We start from the raw sequence: 16,365 nt of genomic DNA on the forward strand, positions 1-16,365 counted from the left end.
TTTAGGTTTGACACTTGAGGGTGTTTGGTTCTGTGTGCTGAAAACATATCCCTGACGAAAGGAGAAAGAAGATGGATGACAAAAGCACATAGGTGATACTTGTTGGTTGCCATCCCACAAGTGCCTACAAGTTGTATGATCTAGTTACAAAGAAAATTGTGTTCGGTAGGGATTTAATGATAGATAAGCAAAGCAAGTTTGAGATGAACAAGATTGAAAAGCACCAACATAGAGAAATTCCAGTATTTATAGAAGATAATATTGATAATAATGTCATTAAGGCAGGAGGAAACAGTAGCATGACTGGACAACCACAAAAAGTAATTCAAGCTTCAGTACAGCTAAGTGGTTATGAAGTGTATTCTAATGATACTGTTAATGAAGAAAGTGAACTTGTCCATTATGTACTATTTGTTGATACAAAATTTGTGAATCATATGCAATCTTTGAAGGAAAATGTATAGAGAGATGCAATGAAAGAAGAATTAGCATTTATAAAGAGGAATCAAACCTAGAAACTTGTCCAGTTGCCTAGAGGAAAGCAACCTATAGGTGTCAGATGGATTTTTAAGTTGAAAAGAAGGCTAGATGGATCTATAGCAAAGCATAAAGCAAGACTGGTAGTAAGAGGTTTCTTGCAAAAGAAAGGCCTGGATTACACTGAAGTATTTGCACCTATTGTAGGATTGAAATAGTGAGAGTTGTTGTTGCATTGGCACATTTTACAAGCTGGAAAATATGGTAATTATATGTAAAATCAACTTTTCTTAATGGCTTGCTTGAAGAGGAAGTATATGTCACTCAACCTCTTAGTTTTGAAAAGGAAGATGGGAGGAATCTGGTCTACAAGCTGAATATAGCATTATATGGACTAAAGCAGACACCAAGGGTTTGAAATAAAAGAAAAGAAGTATTCTTTCAGTAGCTAAGATTTGTAAAATGCAAAGTTGAATATGGTGTGTATGTTAAAGAAGAAGTGAAAAGTATCATCATGATGTGTTTGTATATGGATGATCTCTTGATCACATGGTATGATGAGTCTAAAATTAATCACTTCAAAGAGCAGTTGAAGAAGAAGTTTGACATGACTAATCTTAGTATCATGTCATACTTCCTAGGGATAGAGTTTTGTCATAGTAATGGAGATCTAATCTTGCATAAGAGGAAATATGCTTCTAATATGTTAGAAAGGTTCAAAATGAAAGAATGCAATCCAGCAAAATGTCCTTTTAAATTTGGACTAAAGTTAGATGCTTGCTTAGGGGAAAGGTTAGTGAATTTAACTATTTACCAGTAGATAGTTGGAAGTTTGAGATATCTATGTCATAGCAGGCCTGACATAGCATATGGAGTTGGCATTATAAACAGATACATGAGTAATCCTAGAGTATTTCACATGACTGCAGCAAAGAGAATTCTGATATGTTAAAAGGAACACTAGATTATGGGCTTTTGTATCACTAAGACCAGAACCTAATCAAAATGTGAAGCTAATTGGTTTTTCAGATGTAGATTGGAGTAGAGACATTGAACATAGTAAAAGTACTACTGGTTACATCTTCAAATTGTTTGGATTAACAATTTGTTGGATATCAAAGAAGTAGGAATCAATTGGGCTATCAACGTGTGAGTCTAAATATATTGCTACTACTTCAGCAGCATGTCAAGCAGCATGGTTGAAGTCATTGCTGAAATAATTGAAGATAAAGCTTGATGCTGTAGTGTTGCTTAATGTTGATAACAAATCTACAATTTGTCTTGCCAATAACTCGATAATACATGGGAGGACAAAGTATATTGAGACAAGGTATCATTATCTGAAAGATGAAGTCAATAAAAGAAAGTTGAATCTGGTTTATCGTATAACAGAAGTACAAGAAGCTGACATGTTGACAAAGTCACTTTGAGGAGAAAGATTTTACCAACAAAGATAAAAGCTTGGAGTTGTAAAGATAAAGAACTAGATTTGAGGAGGAATATTGGTGTATGCTTATAAATATAGTTCTTGAAAATTATATTTTTAAAAGTTTGTTGATGTGACAATTAGAATTAGCAGGTAGAAAGGTAGAAAGGAGCTGATTCTATTATTTTTTATTAAGTTCTTGAGAACATTTTTAATTTTTACTATTCATTATGTTGTATAAAAGGACATCATATATAATCAATGATATACACAAAGTTTTATTCATCTTTTTCTCTAAACTTCTTATTTTATATTCTACCGTCTCTAATGTAAAATTATTATAAATTTAGGGCATGATATAAAGATATAATTGCTAAATTATACAAAGAATGAAAATAATTACTAGAAATTGTAGACAATGTATTATTGTAAAAAATTTCAAGTCAGTAACATTTTTATATTTTATAAAAGATAAATAATTATAAAAAAATAACTAAAATATCCAAATTAAAGTAAATTAAAAATATACATTTGAATAATATATTAATTCAAACTCAAAATACAATTTAAACTTTAAAAAACTCAAAGTAGATATATGTTTTAGTTGTTTACGTAATGTTTATATAAATTCATAATAGTAAAAAAGACAACATCTCCCGTATTAAATATTAACAACATAAATTGGAAATAAGATACAAATGATATTAGATATATAATATATTTAAAAAATGAAAAATATCAATTATATCATAAAAAATTTAAATATTATAATTATATATACAAAACCACCAACAAAATAATAAACATTACAAACAATTTTCTAGTGTTAAAAAATAAAATATGCTGTTAATTAAAAACAAATAACAATAATACTAAAACATGTGATAATTCAATATATAAACTTAATTATTATTACAAAGAATGAAAACATAATAAAATATAACTATACGATAACAATTATTATTATTATTTACATAAATTGATAATAAAATATTTAAAATGGTGTTTTGGTTAAAAAATTTTAAGTTTCATTTTATTATTGTGTGTCTCTCTCTACAGTCATATAATAATTGGTTAAAATTTTTAAATTTTAAAATAAGATGAAAAGTATAATAAGATTTTGAAAAATATATTACAAAAAATAATATTAACTTGACAAAATGAATATCAACAATAAAATGATTTTTTAAATTGAAACAGTATACAAATAATATCTATAACTTGACTGTAAAATAAAATTTGAAGGAAATATTAAACATGAAATGAAAACAAAAGGAGTGGAGCGCGTGGTGAGCGGTAAATCGAAAAGGAACGAATCTTGTTGGGTAGAAGACAGATTCCCGCTTAATTGGTTGTTTTTTGAAAAAAAAGAAGGGAAAAGCCCTCCCTTTCTCTCTCTCTCCCTCTCCTTCTCCTTCTCCCTCTCCAAAACAGATCCAATCCTCAACTCCAATTTTCAAAATACTCAACCCGCCATAACACATTCCTTAAAAACGCTCTTCGCACTTTCTTCGCCGCTCACACCATGGCTTCCTCTTCCGCGTTCTCAGATCCTCCTCCTTCCAGACACCACACTTACAACCGAAAACAAAAATCCCTAGGCCTCTTGTGCACTAAGTATCTATCTCTCCTATTTCTTCCCTTTCCCTTCTCTATTCTTTTCACTAACACTCTTTTCTCTTCTTCGCAGTTTCTTGGCTCTGTACAATCGAGACTCTGTTCACTTGATTGGCCTCGACGATGCCGCATCCCGGTTAGGTGTTGAGAGAAGACGGATCTACGACATAGTCAACGTTTTAGAGAGCATCGGGGTTGGCATCTCGTTTTCTTTTACCTTCCACTTATTTTCTATTCGTTTCACTTTTGCCTTCAGTTTATTCATTCTCATTCCCGTGCGTTTCAGGTGCTTTCCAGAAAAGCTAAAAATCAGTATACGTGGAAGGGGTTTGACGCAATTCCCGTCGCACTTCAGGAGCTCAAGGTAATTTTATTTTTTGTTCAGTCTTTTTTCGTTGTAATTTTGCGCGATTTTTGTTTAGTTTGACCGTAATTACTGTTTTGTGATTTTTTTTTTCTCGGTAGGAAGAGGGGTTGAAGGAGAACCCTAATGTCTTGGACGGCGGCAGTGACAATGGAAAAGTGAGTTATGATGACGCAATTCCTCAAACTGCCTCGTTTTTTTATTCCTTTCTCGAAAATTCTGGATAATTGATAGATTAATTAAGTGCGCTAAATCGATTTGTTGTTGACTCTGTTTTAGGTGTCCGATGACGAGGACGAAGATGAAACATCGTCCAATCTCGCTACTGGAAGCCAAAATGACAAGTTGAACTCTGATCCTGCTCTTCCCAAACCTCTGAAAAACGGTAAATTGGTTGTCTTTCTTCTAAAAGAACGTTAAGCCTTTTATCGTGATGATGTCTTGTATACCGCTCGCTGAGCCAGTTAAGATTTTAGTTTTGAAAAAATAAATCCTAAGTTAATAACGGAGATTGTATATATTGAACGTTTTCATTTATGAAACAGTAAAATTTCTTCGCTTATTCTTCCCAACTTCAGAATATCTATTTTATTTTTTTTTCCATTGTAAAATGATCTTGAAAAATAAGATAAAGATTGAAATGTATAACTTTTGCAATGTTGGTGATAATGGGATGGTTTAAAAGCTTCAGAAACTAAAATACTTAATTTATGCAGTTGAAGGTAAATTAAACAAAAATTATCGGTTTGTTTTTAGATTTGAGTAGTTTCGTTTTTTTGGGTTGGGAAATTAAGAAACAACGGAATGCTACATATATTCATACACCCCGCAACAACATGGCATAAAAAATTTAGACATAATCAAATAGAAAATTGATATTAAAAGTTATGATGTTATCTTTGATTTAATTAAGGTGATCTATATTTTTTCTATATTTGAATAATTTTTTGAAAAAAATTTAAGAAAATTATTAAGGCTCATTCTTGAAAAGTTTTTCAATAAAGTGTAAGTTATTTTATAATAATTTTTATGTTAATTTTGGTTTCTTATACAATTTTTTTTAGAAACTTCGGCACTCGGTGAAAATATAAATTAGGAATCAAGCGTGGGTGATAATAATTCGTGCTTGTGACCTTATATAAATACAAGGACTTCGGAATGTGTAATTATGGTAGTTAACGGTGGGGGTACTTCATTGATTCTTTTGTTGGGCCTAAGTAATTAAGTGATATAACATAAAGTTAGTCTCAGACAGTTAATAAATACATAAAATACTATTTTTCTAATGCCATTATCACTAGTTGATTGGTATATCTGTTGATGGATAGATTACTGTATATATTACATATATGTATGCTTGTAAATATATACATTTATGAATATATGTATGCATATATTAAAATTTACTAGCATAATATCATTAACATAAAAGTACTCACATATTAATTATTGGTAAAAATGGGTGACCAACACTGTAAAAGTGGAGGTAGAGGCATCCTATCCTTCTCTTGTAAGCAAGAATAATTATGTTTTGATGATTAGGTTTCATGACTTGTTGGTTGCACACGATGTAAGGTAAAATTGGTTTGGACCGAAAAAATTAATCTCTGGATATGGTTGTTGTTTAGAAGCTTTTTTATAAATAGCTTGTCATTTATAAGTTTTTTAGTTTATTTTAATAAATTGTTTATTATAGCTTATTAAAATTATTATTTATTTCAATGTATAATATAAACTGTTGTGTAATAAGAGAAATAGATGCTTATTAAGATATATTTTTTAAAAAATTAGTGGCGGGAGGCATGTCTCCTCTGATACTACGAAGTTTCGTTGCTGGTTTACCTCGTTTAGCATGTGGTTTACATGTTTTGCAGATAATAGAAGGGAAAAATCTCTGGCGTTGCTTACTCAAAATTTTGTCAAGCTCTTTGTGTGCTCTAATGTAAGGTTATCATATGTTGGTGTATATTTTCGTTAGCAATGTAACAAGCTGATATGATTAAAATTAACCATGATCACTCCACTCGACAGTTGGAAATGATCTCTCTGGATGAGGCCGCAAAATTATTGCTTGGGGATGCCCATAATTCATCAATAATGAGAAGTAAGTTGTACGATGATTTACGTAAATTTTTAGTTGTCTTTTAACGAAGAAAAAGCTTGTAACTTTACGTTGTACTCCCATTTGGCCTTTTCAGCAAAAGTCAGGCGCCTATATGATATTGCAAATGTGTTATCCTCCATGAATCTTATTGAGAAGGTGATATGTGTTCTGATATTCTCGTCTTTGTGTAGATTTGTTTAGTACAGGTGTGTAACTTGGCGTATTCTCGCCATAGGCTTACCATTATTCTATAAATTGTGCAGACTCACACAGCAGATTCAAGAAAACCAGCATTCAAATGGCTGGGCTTGAAAGGGAAGACATGGAATGAGTCACTTAACAATTCAATTTTGAACGAGTCTAGGAAAAGGGCTTTTGGAAATGATATAACAAACATCAGTTTTGAGAGGAACAAATCGGATTTATTAATAAATGGAGACTTAAATCGCAATCCTAAGAAGCAAAAAAACTTGGAAAATGATAGTGGCTTCGGTCAGGCAGACAAAAGCAATTTAAAGCAAGGCTCAAAACAGACTTTAAGGAACTATCAATTTGGACCTTTTGCTCCATCTTCTGTGCCAAAAGTTGGGACCTCTGAGAATAATAATATGAAACAGGCGCGTGACTGGGAGAGTCTCGCAACTGCACATTGTCCTCAGTATCAAAACAAAGGTAATAACACTGTCAAATAAGCAATTTGTCTAAAATGATTGTCTGGTAGTTTATTCATACAGCTTCATGTGGTAGGTAGATTAATTACGAGCCTCATTTAACCTTATTTATAGTGGGTTGATTGGTTTTGATGCAGCTTTAAAAGAGCTCTTCTCCCATTACATGGAAGCATGGAAATCGTGGTACTCTGAGATTGCTGGGAAGTAACTTGTGCCCACGAAAGTCCTTCGGCTAAAAAGAATTCTTTTCGGATGTATTTTCTCGATGCGCTTGCAAAGGGATGTCATTTACGGATTTTTTAACCGTGATGCTTCCCTATGAACAGCTGAGGCGGTTCTTGCAAATTCTTTATTGCATTTATCATTGTGCGCTGCTGTTCTACAGCTGTTAATTTAAGAAAAGTAAATTTTAAACAATGTTTCAAAATTTGTAATTTTCAATTTTAATGAAGTATTAGCAGAGGTGTGAGAGCAAATTCTTTATTGCATTTAACATTGGCCTTGAGCAAATTTACTTTTTTTCTCCCCCCGAAATTTCAATATTGTGTTTTTTTTTCTTCTTGATTATAAAAGCACCTGCAAAATCGTTTTACAAACAAGGTGGGAAAAACATCCTGAAAAATAGCACTAAGGGGCGGGAGTTTCAAGTTCATGTTCATTGTTGGCATTGGCTGACATCTCTCGACTTTGGATGCATCCACTTAGATCATCGACAGAGCGCGTCTTGTGCGGTCCTCATTTCCTTCCCGTTGCCACCGTTAAAAGGCGCTCTACTGGAGAGGCCAATTACTAGAGGAGAAAAGGCAATCTATGCCATTCTGAAATATGATAAGTTTTCTGTCCCATTAACTTCGTAAAGAATGCCCCAGAGATCGATGCATATCTAGTTTTTGAAATTCAGGGACAGAAACAACGAAGATATGATCCTTCCCACCATTTTTGAATTCGCCTTTTAGAAAACACAACGCTGAGGGAACCCAACACAGCACTCGTGGTTTCACAGTGGCAACTGGGTCTGGATTTACTAGCCAGACAACACTTTTATTTGCGTTTATGTCTTTCCACTCAAGGAAATGCAATGGTATTATGATGCAAGCTGGGTAGGAAGAAAGTCAGGTAGGTCTGCGAAGATAAGAAAATAGGAAAAAATTTTCGACTCAGTTTAGCAGATGAAAAGTAAGCTAGGCATCATGCCTGAAGTTTGCCAATAATGCACTTTTAATCTTTATATTTTAGTTTTTTAATTATAATTATTAATATTTATATTTTCTAAATTTTTAATTATTTAAATATTTTTAACTTAAAAATTTTATTTAACAATTGACAAAAACATAATAAACACGTAATATATTAGTTTATTTATATTTTAAAAATGTTTATAAAATAAGTCAAATAAAATGAAAATGGAATTTATATTTTATATAGTATTTTTATTTAAATATTATATATCATTTTAAATAAATATGTTACGTCTTTATTATATTTTTGTGAATTACTAAATAAAACTTTAGAATGAAGAATAAAATTTCAAAAATAAAAAAAATAAATGTAAATAATTTAAATTAAAAAAATAAACAAAAATACATATAAATTAAAATATAATGGTCAAAATTACAATTAGCGTTTTATAAAAAAACCTAAGAACAATTAAACTTACTATTCCTTGCAAGGAAAGCATCCCCAACTTAAAAAAATTATAATAACTTATTTTACAAAAGATTATAAAATATTAATCTTTAAAGAATTTAGAGTTCTCATTTCTAAGAGCACATTTAAATATATGATTTTCTTAAACATTTATTTAATAATCTATTTTTAAGTGATGATTTATATTATAATTTAATAATAAACTTACGTGAATAAGTTGAAAAAACTTATTTAGTAAATCATATAAAAATTTTTATTAAAAATAAGTTGAAAGTGATAAACTATTTTTATAAATTATTCTTAAACTCTTATTGAGTTTTAAAACTAAATAATCTTTGTAATGAGTGATTCTAATATCCTTTCATTTGTTGAAAGAAGGAAGGTAAAAATGTCCTATCAAATAGTTAAAAATGAAAAACATGAAATCAATGTTATAAGTTAAATTTATAAAATGATACATTAATAATTTCATGTATATGTTCATGTTCCTCCTCTTTCTTTGTCTTCCTTATTTTCTTTTTTTATTTTCCTTCTTTTTTTCCTTTTTCATTCTCATCTTATTATTAAGGATTTGGAAGTGGCAGAATTTGTCAATGTTAATACTTTTAATTCATTTTAATCTGTGTTGTAATTATTTGACCTATATGATTCTATATGTTTGAGTATGACTTTGTGCATTGAGATGAATATAAAATTACATGGATTGAAATGTGAGCTGTACAATTATAAGATAAAAAGTTGTGCATCTGCAGTGCTATTTGGTTGCTTTATTTGAAATATTTAGTAAGTTTGTGATTAAATTATTAAGTATTTTATGTGTGTACTAACGAAAGAAATATAGCAAAGCCTCTTATTCTAAAATCCTTATTTGCATTGCTTTCGTAATGAACTATGTAATTTCTTTGACTTTTAAGCACTCGAGAGAAATTAAGGACTGATGTGAAAAATGATAGTATAACTGTTTGATTATATTGGCATGTCATTTTCTCGTTGCACTCCTCATTGATGACTAGTTGATAAAGTTGATAGTATTTGTAACCATGGAAGATGTTACGTCAATAAGAGATGTAATTGCTGTCATGATTCGATATTTGTATGATTTTATTGGATGAAGTCTTAGTTAAGTGTTGTATCTTGGGATCATATGTTTGTGGCTACAACATGTTATTTGCTTAAGAATTTTTATTTTTATTTTTTTCAAGTTTTCAAAACCCATGAACTACACAATTGATTTTACCCAAGTGGGAGAATGTTAGAATTTTTCATTAAAATTTATTTATGGGCTACAATCAATTGTTATTTTTATTTTGTTAAAAATGGGCTAATATTGTGATCCATTTGATAATGTTTAAGCCCATTAATAATGTGATCAATTATTTATGAGCTTTGGACCTTAATACTGATCTATATAGAATAAAGTGTGGGCCTAACCTTTAAGTCCATGATGGGAAGTACCTAGAGTTAATAAATACGATAGCTAAGTCCCCTTTACCGTCACAGAAACACATTCCACTGCTCTCTAAGTTTGCCCCATTGAGAACTTAAGATTAGAAGAGCGATTAGACAAAAGAAGATCTTGACTTTTTACTCACGAAAGAATTGGCACGTCACATAGATCATTTATGATATATTTTATAATGTATACAACAAGTAAGTAACTTTATCACTGTTTCACAATTGATATTCTAAATTCATATAATTAGATTCAACTCAATTTATTCTTACAGAATTCCAGTCAACATTGCCCACTTCTGCAATTGTCAAAGGTGACACCGAGAAAATTTTACAGCTACAAACACTTCACGAAGACAAATCAGAAGTGAAATCATAATGACATGAGCTGCAGACAAGAAAATGAACTTGAGAAAACATCCAATGATGCTGAGGCCAGGCAGAAGTGAAGTTAACAGGTAAATAACTCCTTGTATATCGGCTTGATGTTTCGTACAAATAAATGTTCATGCGTATGTATCCATGCAATTTTTTTAAAAGAAAATTATTATGCAAACTTTATTCTTATACTGTATATGTTTAAGTTAGGGCATAAGGGGATAGTAACATATATATTTTAATATTTTTGCAATTCCAAATTCTTACTTTAGTAATTAAATCTTGAATGGGTATTTAGTGTGCATTTGACATTCCCAATTTGAATATATTTAGGTAGTATCACCAGTGTACCATATCTCAATACCTAGTCAGAAATTGTTTTTGGCTAGTTTTATATTTGTGACTCGAGAATAGGATAAATATACTGTCCAATCAAAACCATAGATTTCATAAAACGCAAGTGACTAATGGACAGAATTAAGTGGCAAGAACATGATAACTCGGATCATTAACTAGTCCCCGAGAGTGACGAGTGGTAAAGTTGGACCAAAAGGTTTGAAGGGGACAGTAACAATCCAAAAATAGAAGAATTAGTAGATATTAATTGCGTCAAATTAGTAAAAGAACATTTGTGAAATTATATTCTTTTGAGCAAGGTTTCGATTGATCATCAGAAGGTTAAAGGGCGCACTTCGTTGAAGCTTTATTATCATCGACGAAGCGAGTTAATGATAAAAGCATAGGCAACAGTATTTCAAATATTCTTTCAAGATGGCATTTTCAGTTCTTTATTAGATAAGATTGTAAAGGAAGTAAAACCACATGGATTCTAGTCAATATTCTTAGATGCCCTTTTTCTTTCTTTCTTATTTTTAACGGTAAAAAATAGCAGCTGCTGCCTGGTAGAGATGGTTTGCTGCCAGACGGGTTTCACGATAAGTTTAGGGAAATTTAAGAAGCTGTCACGATTAGGGATGTCAATTTAGAATTTTGGAATTCCCTAGGAATTGATTCATTTGAGGTCTTAAAGGTTGGAAAATAATTTCCCCCGGTTTGGAATATCCCCCCAAACAGTATCTAAAAAAAAATCAGTTGACATTTTTCAAAATTGTTACAAATTAAAGCAAGATTTTTATTAAAATATATTAATAGTATATATTTTATATTTTTAATCACAAATTATCATAACAGGAGTAACTAGTTTTAAATGCATTGATTTTATTAAAAAAATTAGTTATGAATTACCGTATTAACAAGAACTATAAACTTTTGCAACAATTTGTGTATTATGATTGCTCAAACACTTGTATTATACTAAAAAATACAGTGACTTTTGTTAACTAAACTACCATAATAAATTTTCTGTATGATACATAATGCTCACGTTTGATACTTCAGCGTGACTATTTGACAAGCATACTTGCGCTTTGATTAGATGCATCAATTTTAGAGTAATTTTGGAAGAAAAAAGTCAGTCGTATAGTTGTTTTGTTTCCATGTGGTGGCAGAGAAAATTCTCATGGGTCCCACATGAATAGTTTCTCACCCCCACACCTCTAACCCTCGACCCCAACGATGGACTTGTGTGGGACATTGAGCAAAATTTCAGTAGAACCAAAGTAAAACCTAATGACTTGCATATGCATTTGCTCGTGTATGAATATGTCGCTACAATGTATGAATATGATTACACTGCTCAACACTTCATATTTTTGTGCGCATGTCAAGAAGTAAGAAGCTGAAAATGAAACGCACACAAAGGGGCATATTCACAGCTCTGAACGCTGAACCTATCAGGGCCATCCAGAAAAAATGTTTGATGTTCCAAAGTGATATCTAATGACTTCCATGAAGAAGTGAAGAATGTGAGAATATTAATATATTCACGTATTATTATTACTTTAAGCTTCTCTTCAGAAATGTCACACCATAGTCTGTATGTGAATAAGGTTGCACTGTCCAACCCCTAAGTGTGGGAATGGTATTTCAGTATGAGTGAACCAGAGCTCAGAGAAAATGTGGCATGATGAAGTTCAAATATTGTAAGCATGATGGTGGGACCAACCATAACCAAATCAAATAAAAACACTACCAGCATAAACTTGACCGCAAACCAGTTCTGGTGTTATACATAGACATTGTATGTCTTCTCGACTTTGGGATCGTGATGATATATTTGATATTCCCACACCTTATTCATTGTCAGTGTTTAGATACCTATCACAGCTTTGAAGGAGACTGGTACCAGCCCCATGGTTCATCAGAGATATACTGAGTCACTTGCTTCACGCTTAAGTAATTATCAAGTCCCCTGAAAAAAGTAATAGAAAAGAAATAAGACTTAACAAATGTTTTTATTTTCCAATTCAGATCTGATGGAGATGAATGTATATTTTCTATGTTGCAATCGTGCAAGAGTTTAGTGAATTGTCTCCACAGCCCTATTCTCTTTATGCTAGCTTCAAACCAAAGGAACATGCCAAATTGGGATTAACTTGCTCAAACCAGCAAGCTGCTAGCGGAAAATAGGAAATAGCATTGCATTTTATTCTTGTTTATCATATACAAGGCGTGTATTTATTATTAATATTAAATGTTTCAAGACATTGCAATGGTCCCTCGAGTGCCATGATCTATTCGTAGCTTTATAGACTGTTAGATTGAATTTGGCTGTACAAAATTGATGGTCAATAAACTGTCAACATTGCAAGGTACTAAAACATTCAACAATCCACGGACTTCACCATATAATCGAGAGTTTCTTTTGCATATTCAGAGGTGAATCACTTATCCAGGAAAAAGAAGAAAGGTATTCAAGGTGAAATAAGGGCCATACCATTCTCCTAATTCACGACCAAAACCGCTACGTTTAATGCCTCCCCATGGGGCTTGAGTGAAGCACGGTTGAGAGCAATTAATCCATACAATTCCAGCCTTAAAAGCCTGGATTGAAGCAAGATAAACTATTTAGTTGCATAAACAATCAAATTATTTTATTATTTTCTGTGGTAAGGTAGGTTCAGTTTCACCTTGGTAATGCGTTCACATCTTTCTAGATCATTTGATATTACAGCAGAACCTAAGCCATATCTGTGGAAGATCAAAGTACATAACTTAGATATCAATCCACAAATAAAGAAAAAAACAGTTTAAAAAATGATGATGTCAGTCTACAGAAAACCATCAACTCACATGGTGTCATTTGCAAGATCAATAGCTTCTTCCTCAGTGCTAAATGTTTTGACACAGAGAACAGGTCCAAATACTTCTTCTCTCCAAATTTGCATGGAGGTAGTCACATCAGTTATGAGAGTTGGTTCAACAAAGAATCCCTTCTTTAGATGCTGGCATTGAATTTGAAAAATAAAAATAAAAATTCTCTTGACAATTGCAGAAATACATAATCAAACACATTTTCAAATCAAGTATAAACATACCTCTGGGCGAGACCCACCAGTCAAAATGGTTGCACCCTCACTCTTAGCATTTGCGATAAATTTCATTACTTTTTCATACTGAACCATAAAATATAAATATTAGATATCACATAACCTTTGTTCAAGACAGATATATGAGTAAGCCGTTTTAAGTTACAAGACCAGCAAGAATGCTAAAATGGGGCACATATATAATAATCAAGAGAAGGTTGATTCTTCCCTGACACTGCATCATAGTATAAATAGCCAACCAATAATTCATCCAAGGAAACTTCTGTATTATTCCATACTACATGCAGCTAGATCACAATTCATAATTAATGATGATATCATATTATCTGTGCATTCTAATTTTGAATATTGAATAAAGTGTTTGAACATACCAAAGCACACCTGTCTTTTACATTAGAAAGAGAGTAGGAGGTAATTAAATATATAACTTACACAGAAATGAGAAATGACAAGTATACCTGTCCTTCACTAACAATAGGGCCCAGCCTGCAGCCTTCTTCGAAGGGATCAGAAATTTTGATGTTTTTTATCCATTTCACCATCCTATTCAAAAATTCTGTTGCTATACTTTCCTGAAACAACAAGTGTATCTTACTTTACCAATTTTCAAATATAAATGCCAACAGATTTTCTATCCATTTGTCTAAAAGGATTCTACCACAACTGAAGTTAATATGATCATTCCCATTTCCCATATAATAAGACAAATGCTTGTTTTTGAGCATGCACATGTGTTATAGAGGGAGTGGGATATATTTTAAACTTACATGTACAATAAGTCGGGAAGTTGCACTGCATATCTGACCATTTGTCCAGAAGCAGCCAAAGATGGTCCATTCAGCAGCTGTTTAAATCATGGAAAATGGATCTAAATCATGCAACAGGTAAGAGATAAAAAGAAAATACTCATCCTCAATCAGTATTTGAGAAAATATGATTTCACTACACGAGAAGAGAAGCGCTGCTCATTACTAAGTAGCTATAACCGAGAACGTACTGACCTTTATCAAGGTCAACATCCTCAAAAACAATGATTGGGCTTTTTCCACCAAGCTCTAGCGAAACAGGCTGCCCAAAAAACCACAAATTTGAGATTACACGAATTCACGAAGAACATTCAATTAAACCATGTTAGTAGAAAAAAGGGGTTCCAATCTCTTTCTAAATGTGCCCGCGTCCACGTTTTTCATCCTATCAAAACATGGAAATATGAACTGCACATAACTTATGGATAATTGCTTAAAAATACCTTGACCAGCTGAGCTGCAGCCGTCATAATCTTGCTCCCAGTTGCAGAGCTTCCCGTAAAGGCAATCTGTAGAAAAAGTTAATAGTTGGGCATGACGCTATACTAGCTTTGCAAACTTAAAGACACCGACCACAAAAAACAAGATATAACCCCACGTAACTTGAATTCTTATTAAAAACCAAAGGAAATTGAACCTTGTCAACATCAGGATGGGCTGCTAAAGGAGCACCAGCTTCAGGACCTAATCCAGTGAGGATGTTCAATACACCGGGTGGAAGACCCACTTCTCTGCATATTTCACCCAACTCCAAACAGGTCCTAAAAATAACACAACACACACCATGAGAAACATTGAAAACAAAGAAGCAACATTGCAAAATTCGACGAGAACATACACAGAGGCCAGTTCAGAAGGCTTCAATATTGCAGCACAACCAGCAGCGAGAGAGGGAGCAACCTTCCACGTAGCCATCAACAGAGGATAATTCCTAAAATATGACCAACAACATCGAATCAGATCAGCATTGATGACACACAATGACTAAAGAGGAAGAAGAAGGAAGAGGTACCAGGGAGTTATTAAGCCAACAACCCCAATGGGCTCCTTAAGGACATAACTCTTGAATGTGTCCATGGGAAGAGACACTGGAGCTTTTTGCTTTGCATCCAGTTTCTCAGCAAGATCAGCATAGAATTCAAAGCAACCAGCAACATCATCCTACACACCATAGTCCATACCACAATGGATCATTAAGTGTTACTGTTTTTGTTTATTTAGGGATGTGAAAGGTCAGTACCATGTCCCATGCGGCTTCATCGAGGGGTTTTCCACAATCGATGGCTTCCAGTTTTGCCAGCTCAGACTTTTTCTCGGTAATCTTGGCAGCGATGGCGCGGAGATAGCGGGCCCGAACCGAGCCCGAAGCTGAGGCCCAATCAGCGCCCTTGTTATGAGAGAGGGCTGCTCTGGCAGCAACCACAGCGAGGTCCACATCTTCCTTCGTAGCCGCTGGGATATCCCCTGCATTCACAAAATAGTTTGAGATTGAGAAATTGAGATCTCGTGAGATGGTAAAAAGAGAGAGAGAGAGAGAGAAAGAGAAAGAGAAGAAACCGATGATTTGTTGGGTGGAGGGGTTGATGATGGGAATCCGTTTGTTGAGTGCGGGAGCTTTCCATTCTCCGTTTATGAATAATTGTCGATTGGGAATTGGGATGCTCATCTTCTCTTCTCTTCTCGCTGCTTTTTTCTTTAGGAGAGACGACGGTGCCAAATGCTACGCTACGGAGGTGAGTCACTCAGCTCAGCAACTACTTACGTTACCTATCTTCTTTGTCTTTTCTTCTTTTATTTTCTCCTACTTCAGTAGTCTCTTTCATTCTCTTCCCTTGTTTATTAATTGAAAATATAATTTTACCTGTATTTAATGTTATCACACTTGTTGATTGTTGTATATATATATATATTTAATATGAATGATAATAATAACTCTGTTTTTAAATTTATATATATTTTAAGTGGAGAAATCAA

The 16,365-nt window shown here is 32.8% G+C and overlaps 2 protein-coding genes across 3 annotated transcripts; one reads left to right on the forward strand and one right to left on the reverse strand.

The window, feature by feature from the left end:
- The first annotated feature begins 3,428 nt into the window (after nucleotides 1-3,428).
- On the forward strand, nucleotides 3,429-6,867 carry LOC113874823 (E2F transcription factor-like E2FE). Its single transcript, XM_027513032.1, has 10 exons — nucleotides 3,429-3,520; nucleotides 3,594-3,714; nucleotides 3,807-3,884; nucleotides 3,986-4,042; nucleotides 4,164-4,269; nucleotides 5,759-5,826; nucleotides 5,916-5,988; nucleotides 6,083-6,144; nucleotides 6,252-6,660; nucleotides 6,797-6,867. Exons 1-10 carry the CDS (start codon nucleotides 3,429-3,431, stop codon nucleotides 6,865-6,867), a joined length of 1,137 nt encoding a protein of 378 aa, XP_027368833.1.
- Nucleotides 6,868-11,750: 4,883 nt separating this feature from the next.
- LOC113874962 (betaine aldehyde dehydrogenase 1, chloroplastic) lies at nucleotides 11,751-16,156 on the reverse strand. Of its 2 annotated transcripts, none has more exons than XM_027513303.1 (14): nucleotides 15,949-16,156; nucleotides 15,632-15,855; nucleotides 15,404-15,552; nucleotides 15,230-15,322; nucleotides 15,029-15,152; nucleotides 14,835-14,900; nucleotides 14,587-14,653; nucleotides 14,353-14,429; nucleotides 14,044-14,157; nucleotides 13,574-13,651; nucleotides 13,329-13,480; nucleotides 13,166-13,226; nucleotides 12,973-13,079; nucleotides 11,751-12,447 (listed from the first exon to the last, which is right to left on the reverse strand). In XM_027513303.1, exons 1-14 carry the CDS (start codon nucleotides 16,055-16,057, stop codon nucleotides 12,357-12,359), a joined length of 1,512 nt encoding a protein of 503 aa, XP_027369104.1. In that variant the 5' UTR covers nucleotides 16,058-16,156; the 3' UTR covers nucleotides 11,751-12,356. The 2 variants fall into 2 exon arrangements, with proteins under 2 accessions (XP_027369104.1, XP_027369105.1); XM_027513304.1 differs by having other exon boundaries at nucleotides 15,632-15,843; nucleotides 15,949-16,102.
- Between the last annotated feature and the right edge of the window lie 209 nt (nucleotides 16,157-16,365).

The sequence above is a fragment of the Abrus precatorius genome, unplaced genomic scaffold (assembly GCF_003935025.1).
Source record: "Abrus precatorius isolate BTA unplaced genomic scaffold, Abrus_2018 Scaffold8, whole genome shotgun sequence".
Taxonomy (NCBI): domain Eukaryota; kingdom Viridiplantae; phylum Streptophyta; class Magnoliopsida; order Fabales; family Fabaceae; genus Abrus; species Abrus precatorius.

Coding starts and splice junctions, on each gene's coding strand:
- LOC113874823 (XM_027513032.1), top strand. CDS start 3,429: ATGGCTTCCTCTTCCGCGTTCTCAGATCCTCCTCCTTCCAGACACCAC. Junction 4,043..4,163: donor GCGGCAGTGACAATGGAAAA/GTGAGTTATGAT, acceptor ACTCTGTTTTAG/GTGTCCGATGACGAGGACGA. Junction 5,827..5,915: donor AGCTCTTTGTGTGCTCTAAT/GTAAGGTTATCA, acceptor TCCACTCGACAG/TTGGAAATGATCTCTCTGGA.
- LOC113874962 (XM_027513303.1), bottom strand. CDS start 16,057: ATGAGCATCCCAATTCCCAATCGACAATTATTCATAAACGGAGAATGG. Junction 15,323..15,403: donor GTTGGCTTAATAACTCCCTG/GTACCTCTTCCT, acceptor GTCATATTTTAG/GAATTATCCTCTGTTGATGG. Junction 13,080..13,165: donor GATGTGAACGCATTACCAAG/GTGAAACTGAAC, acceptor GCTTCAATCCAG/GCTTTTAAGGCTGGAATTGT.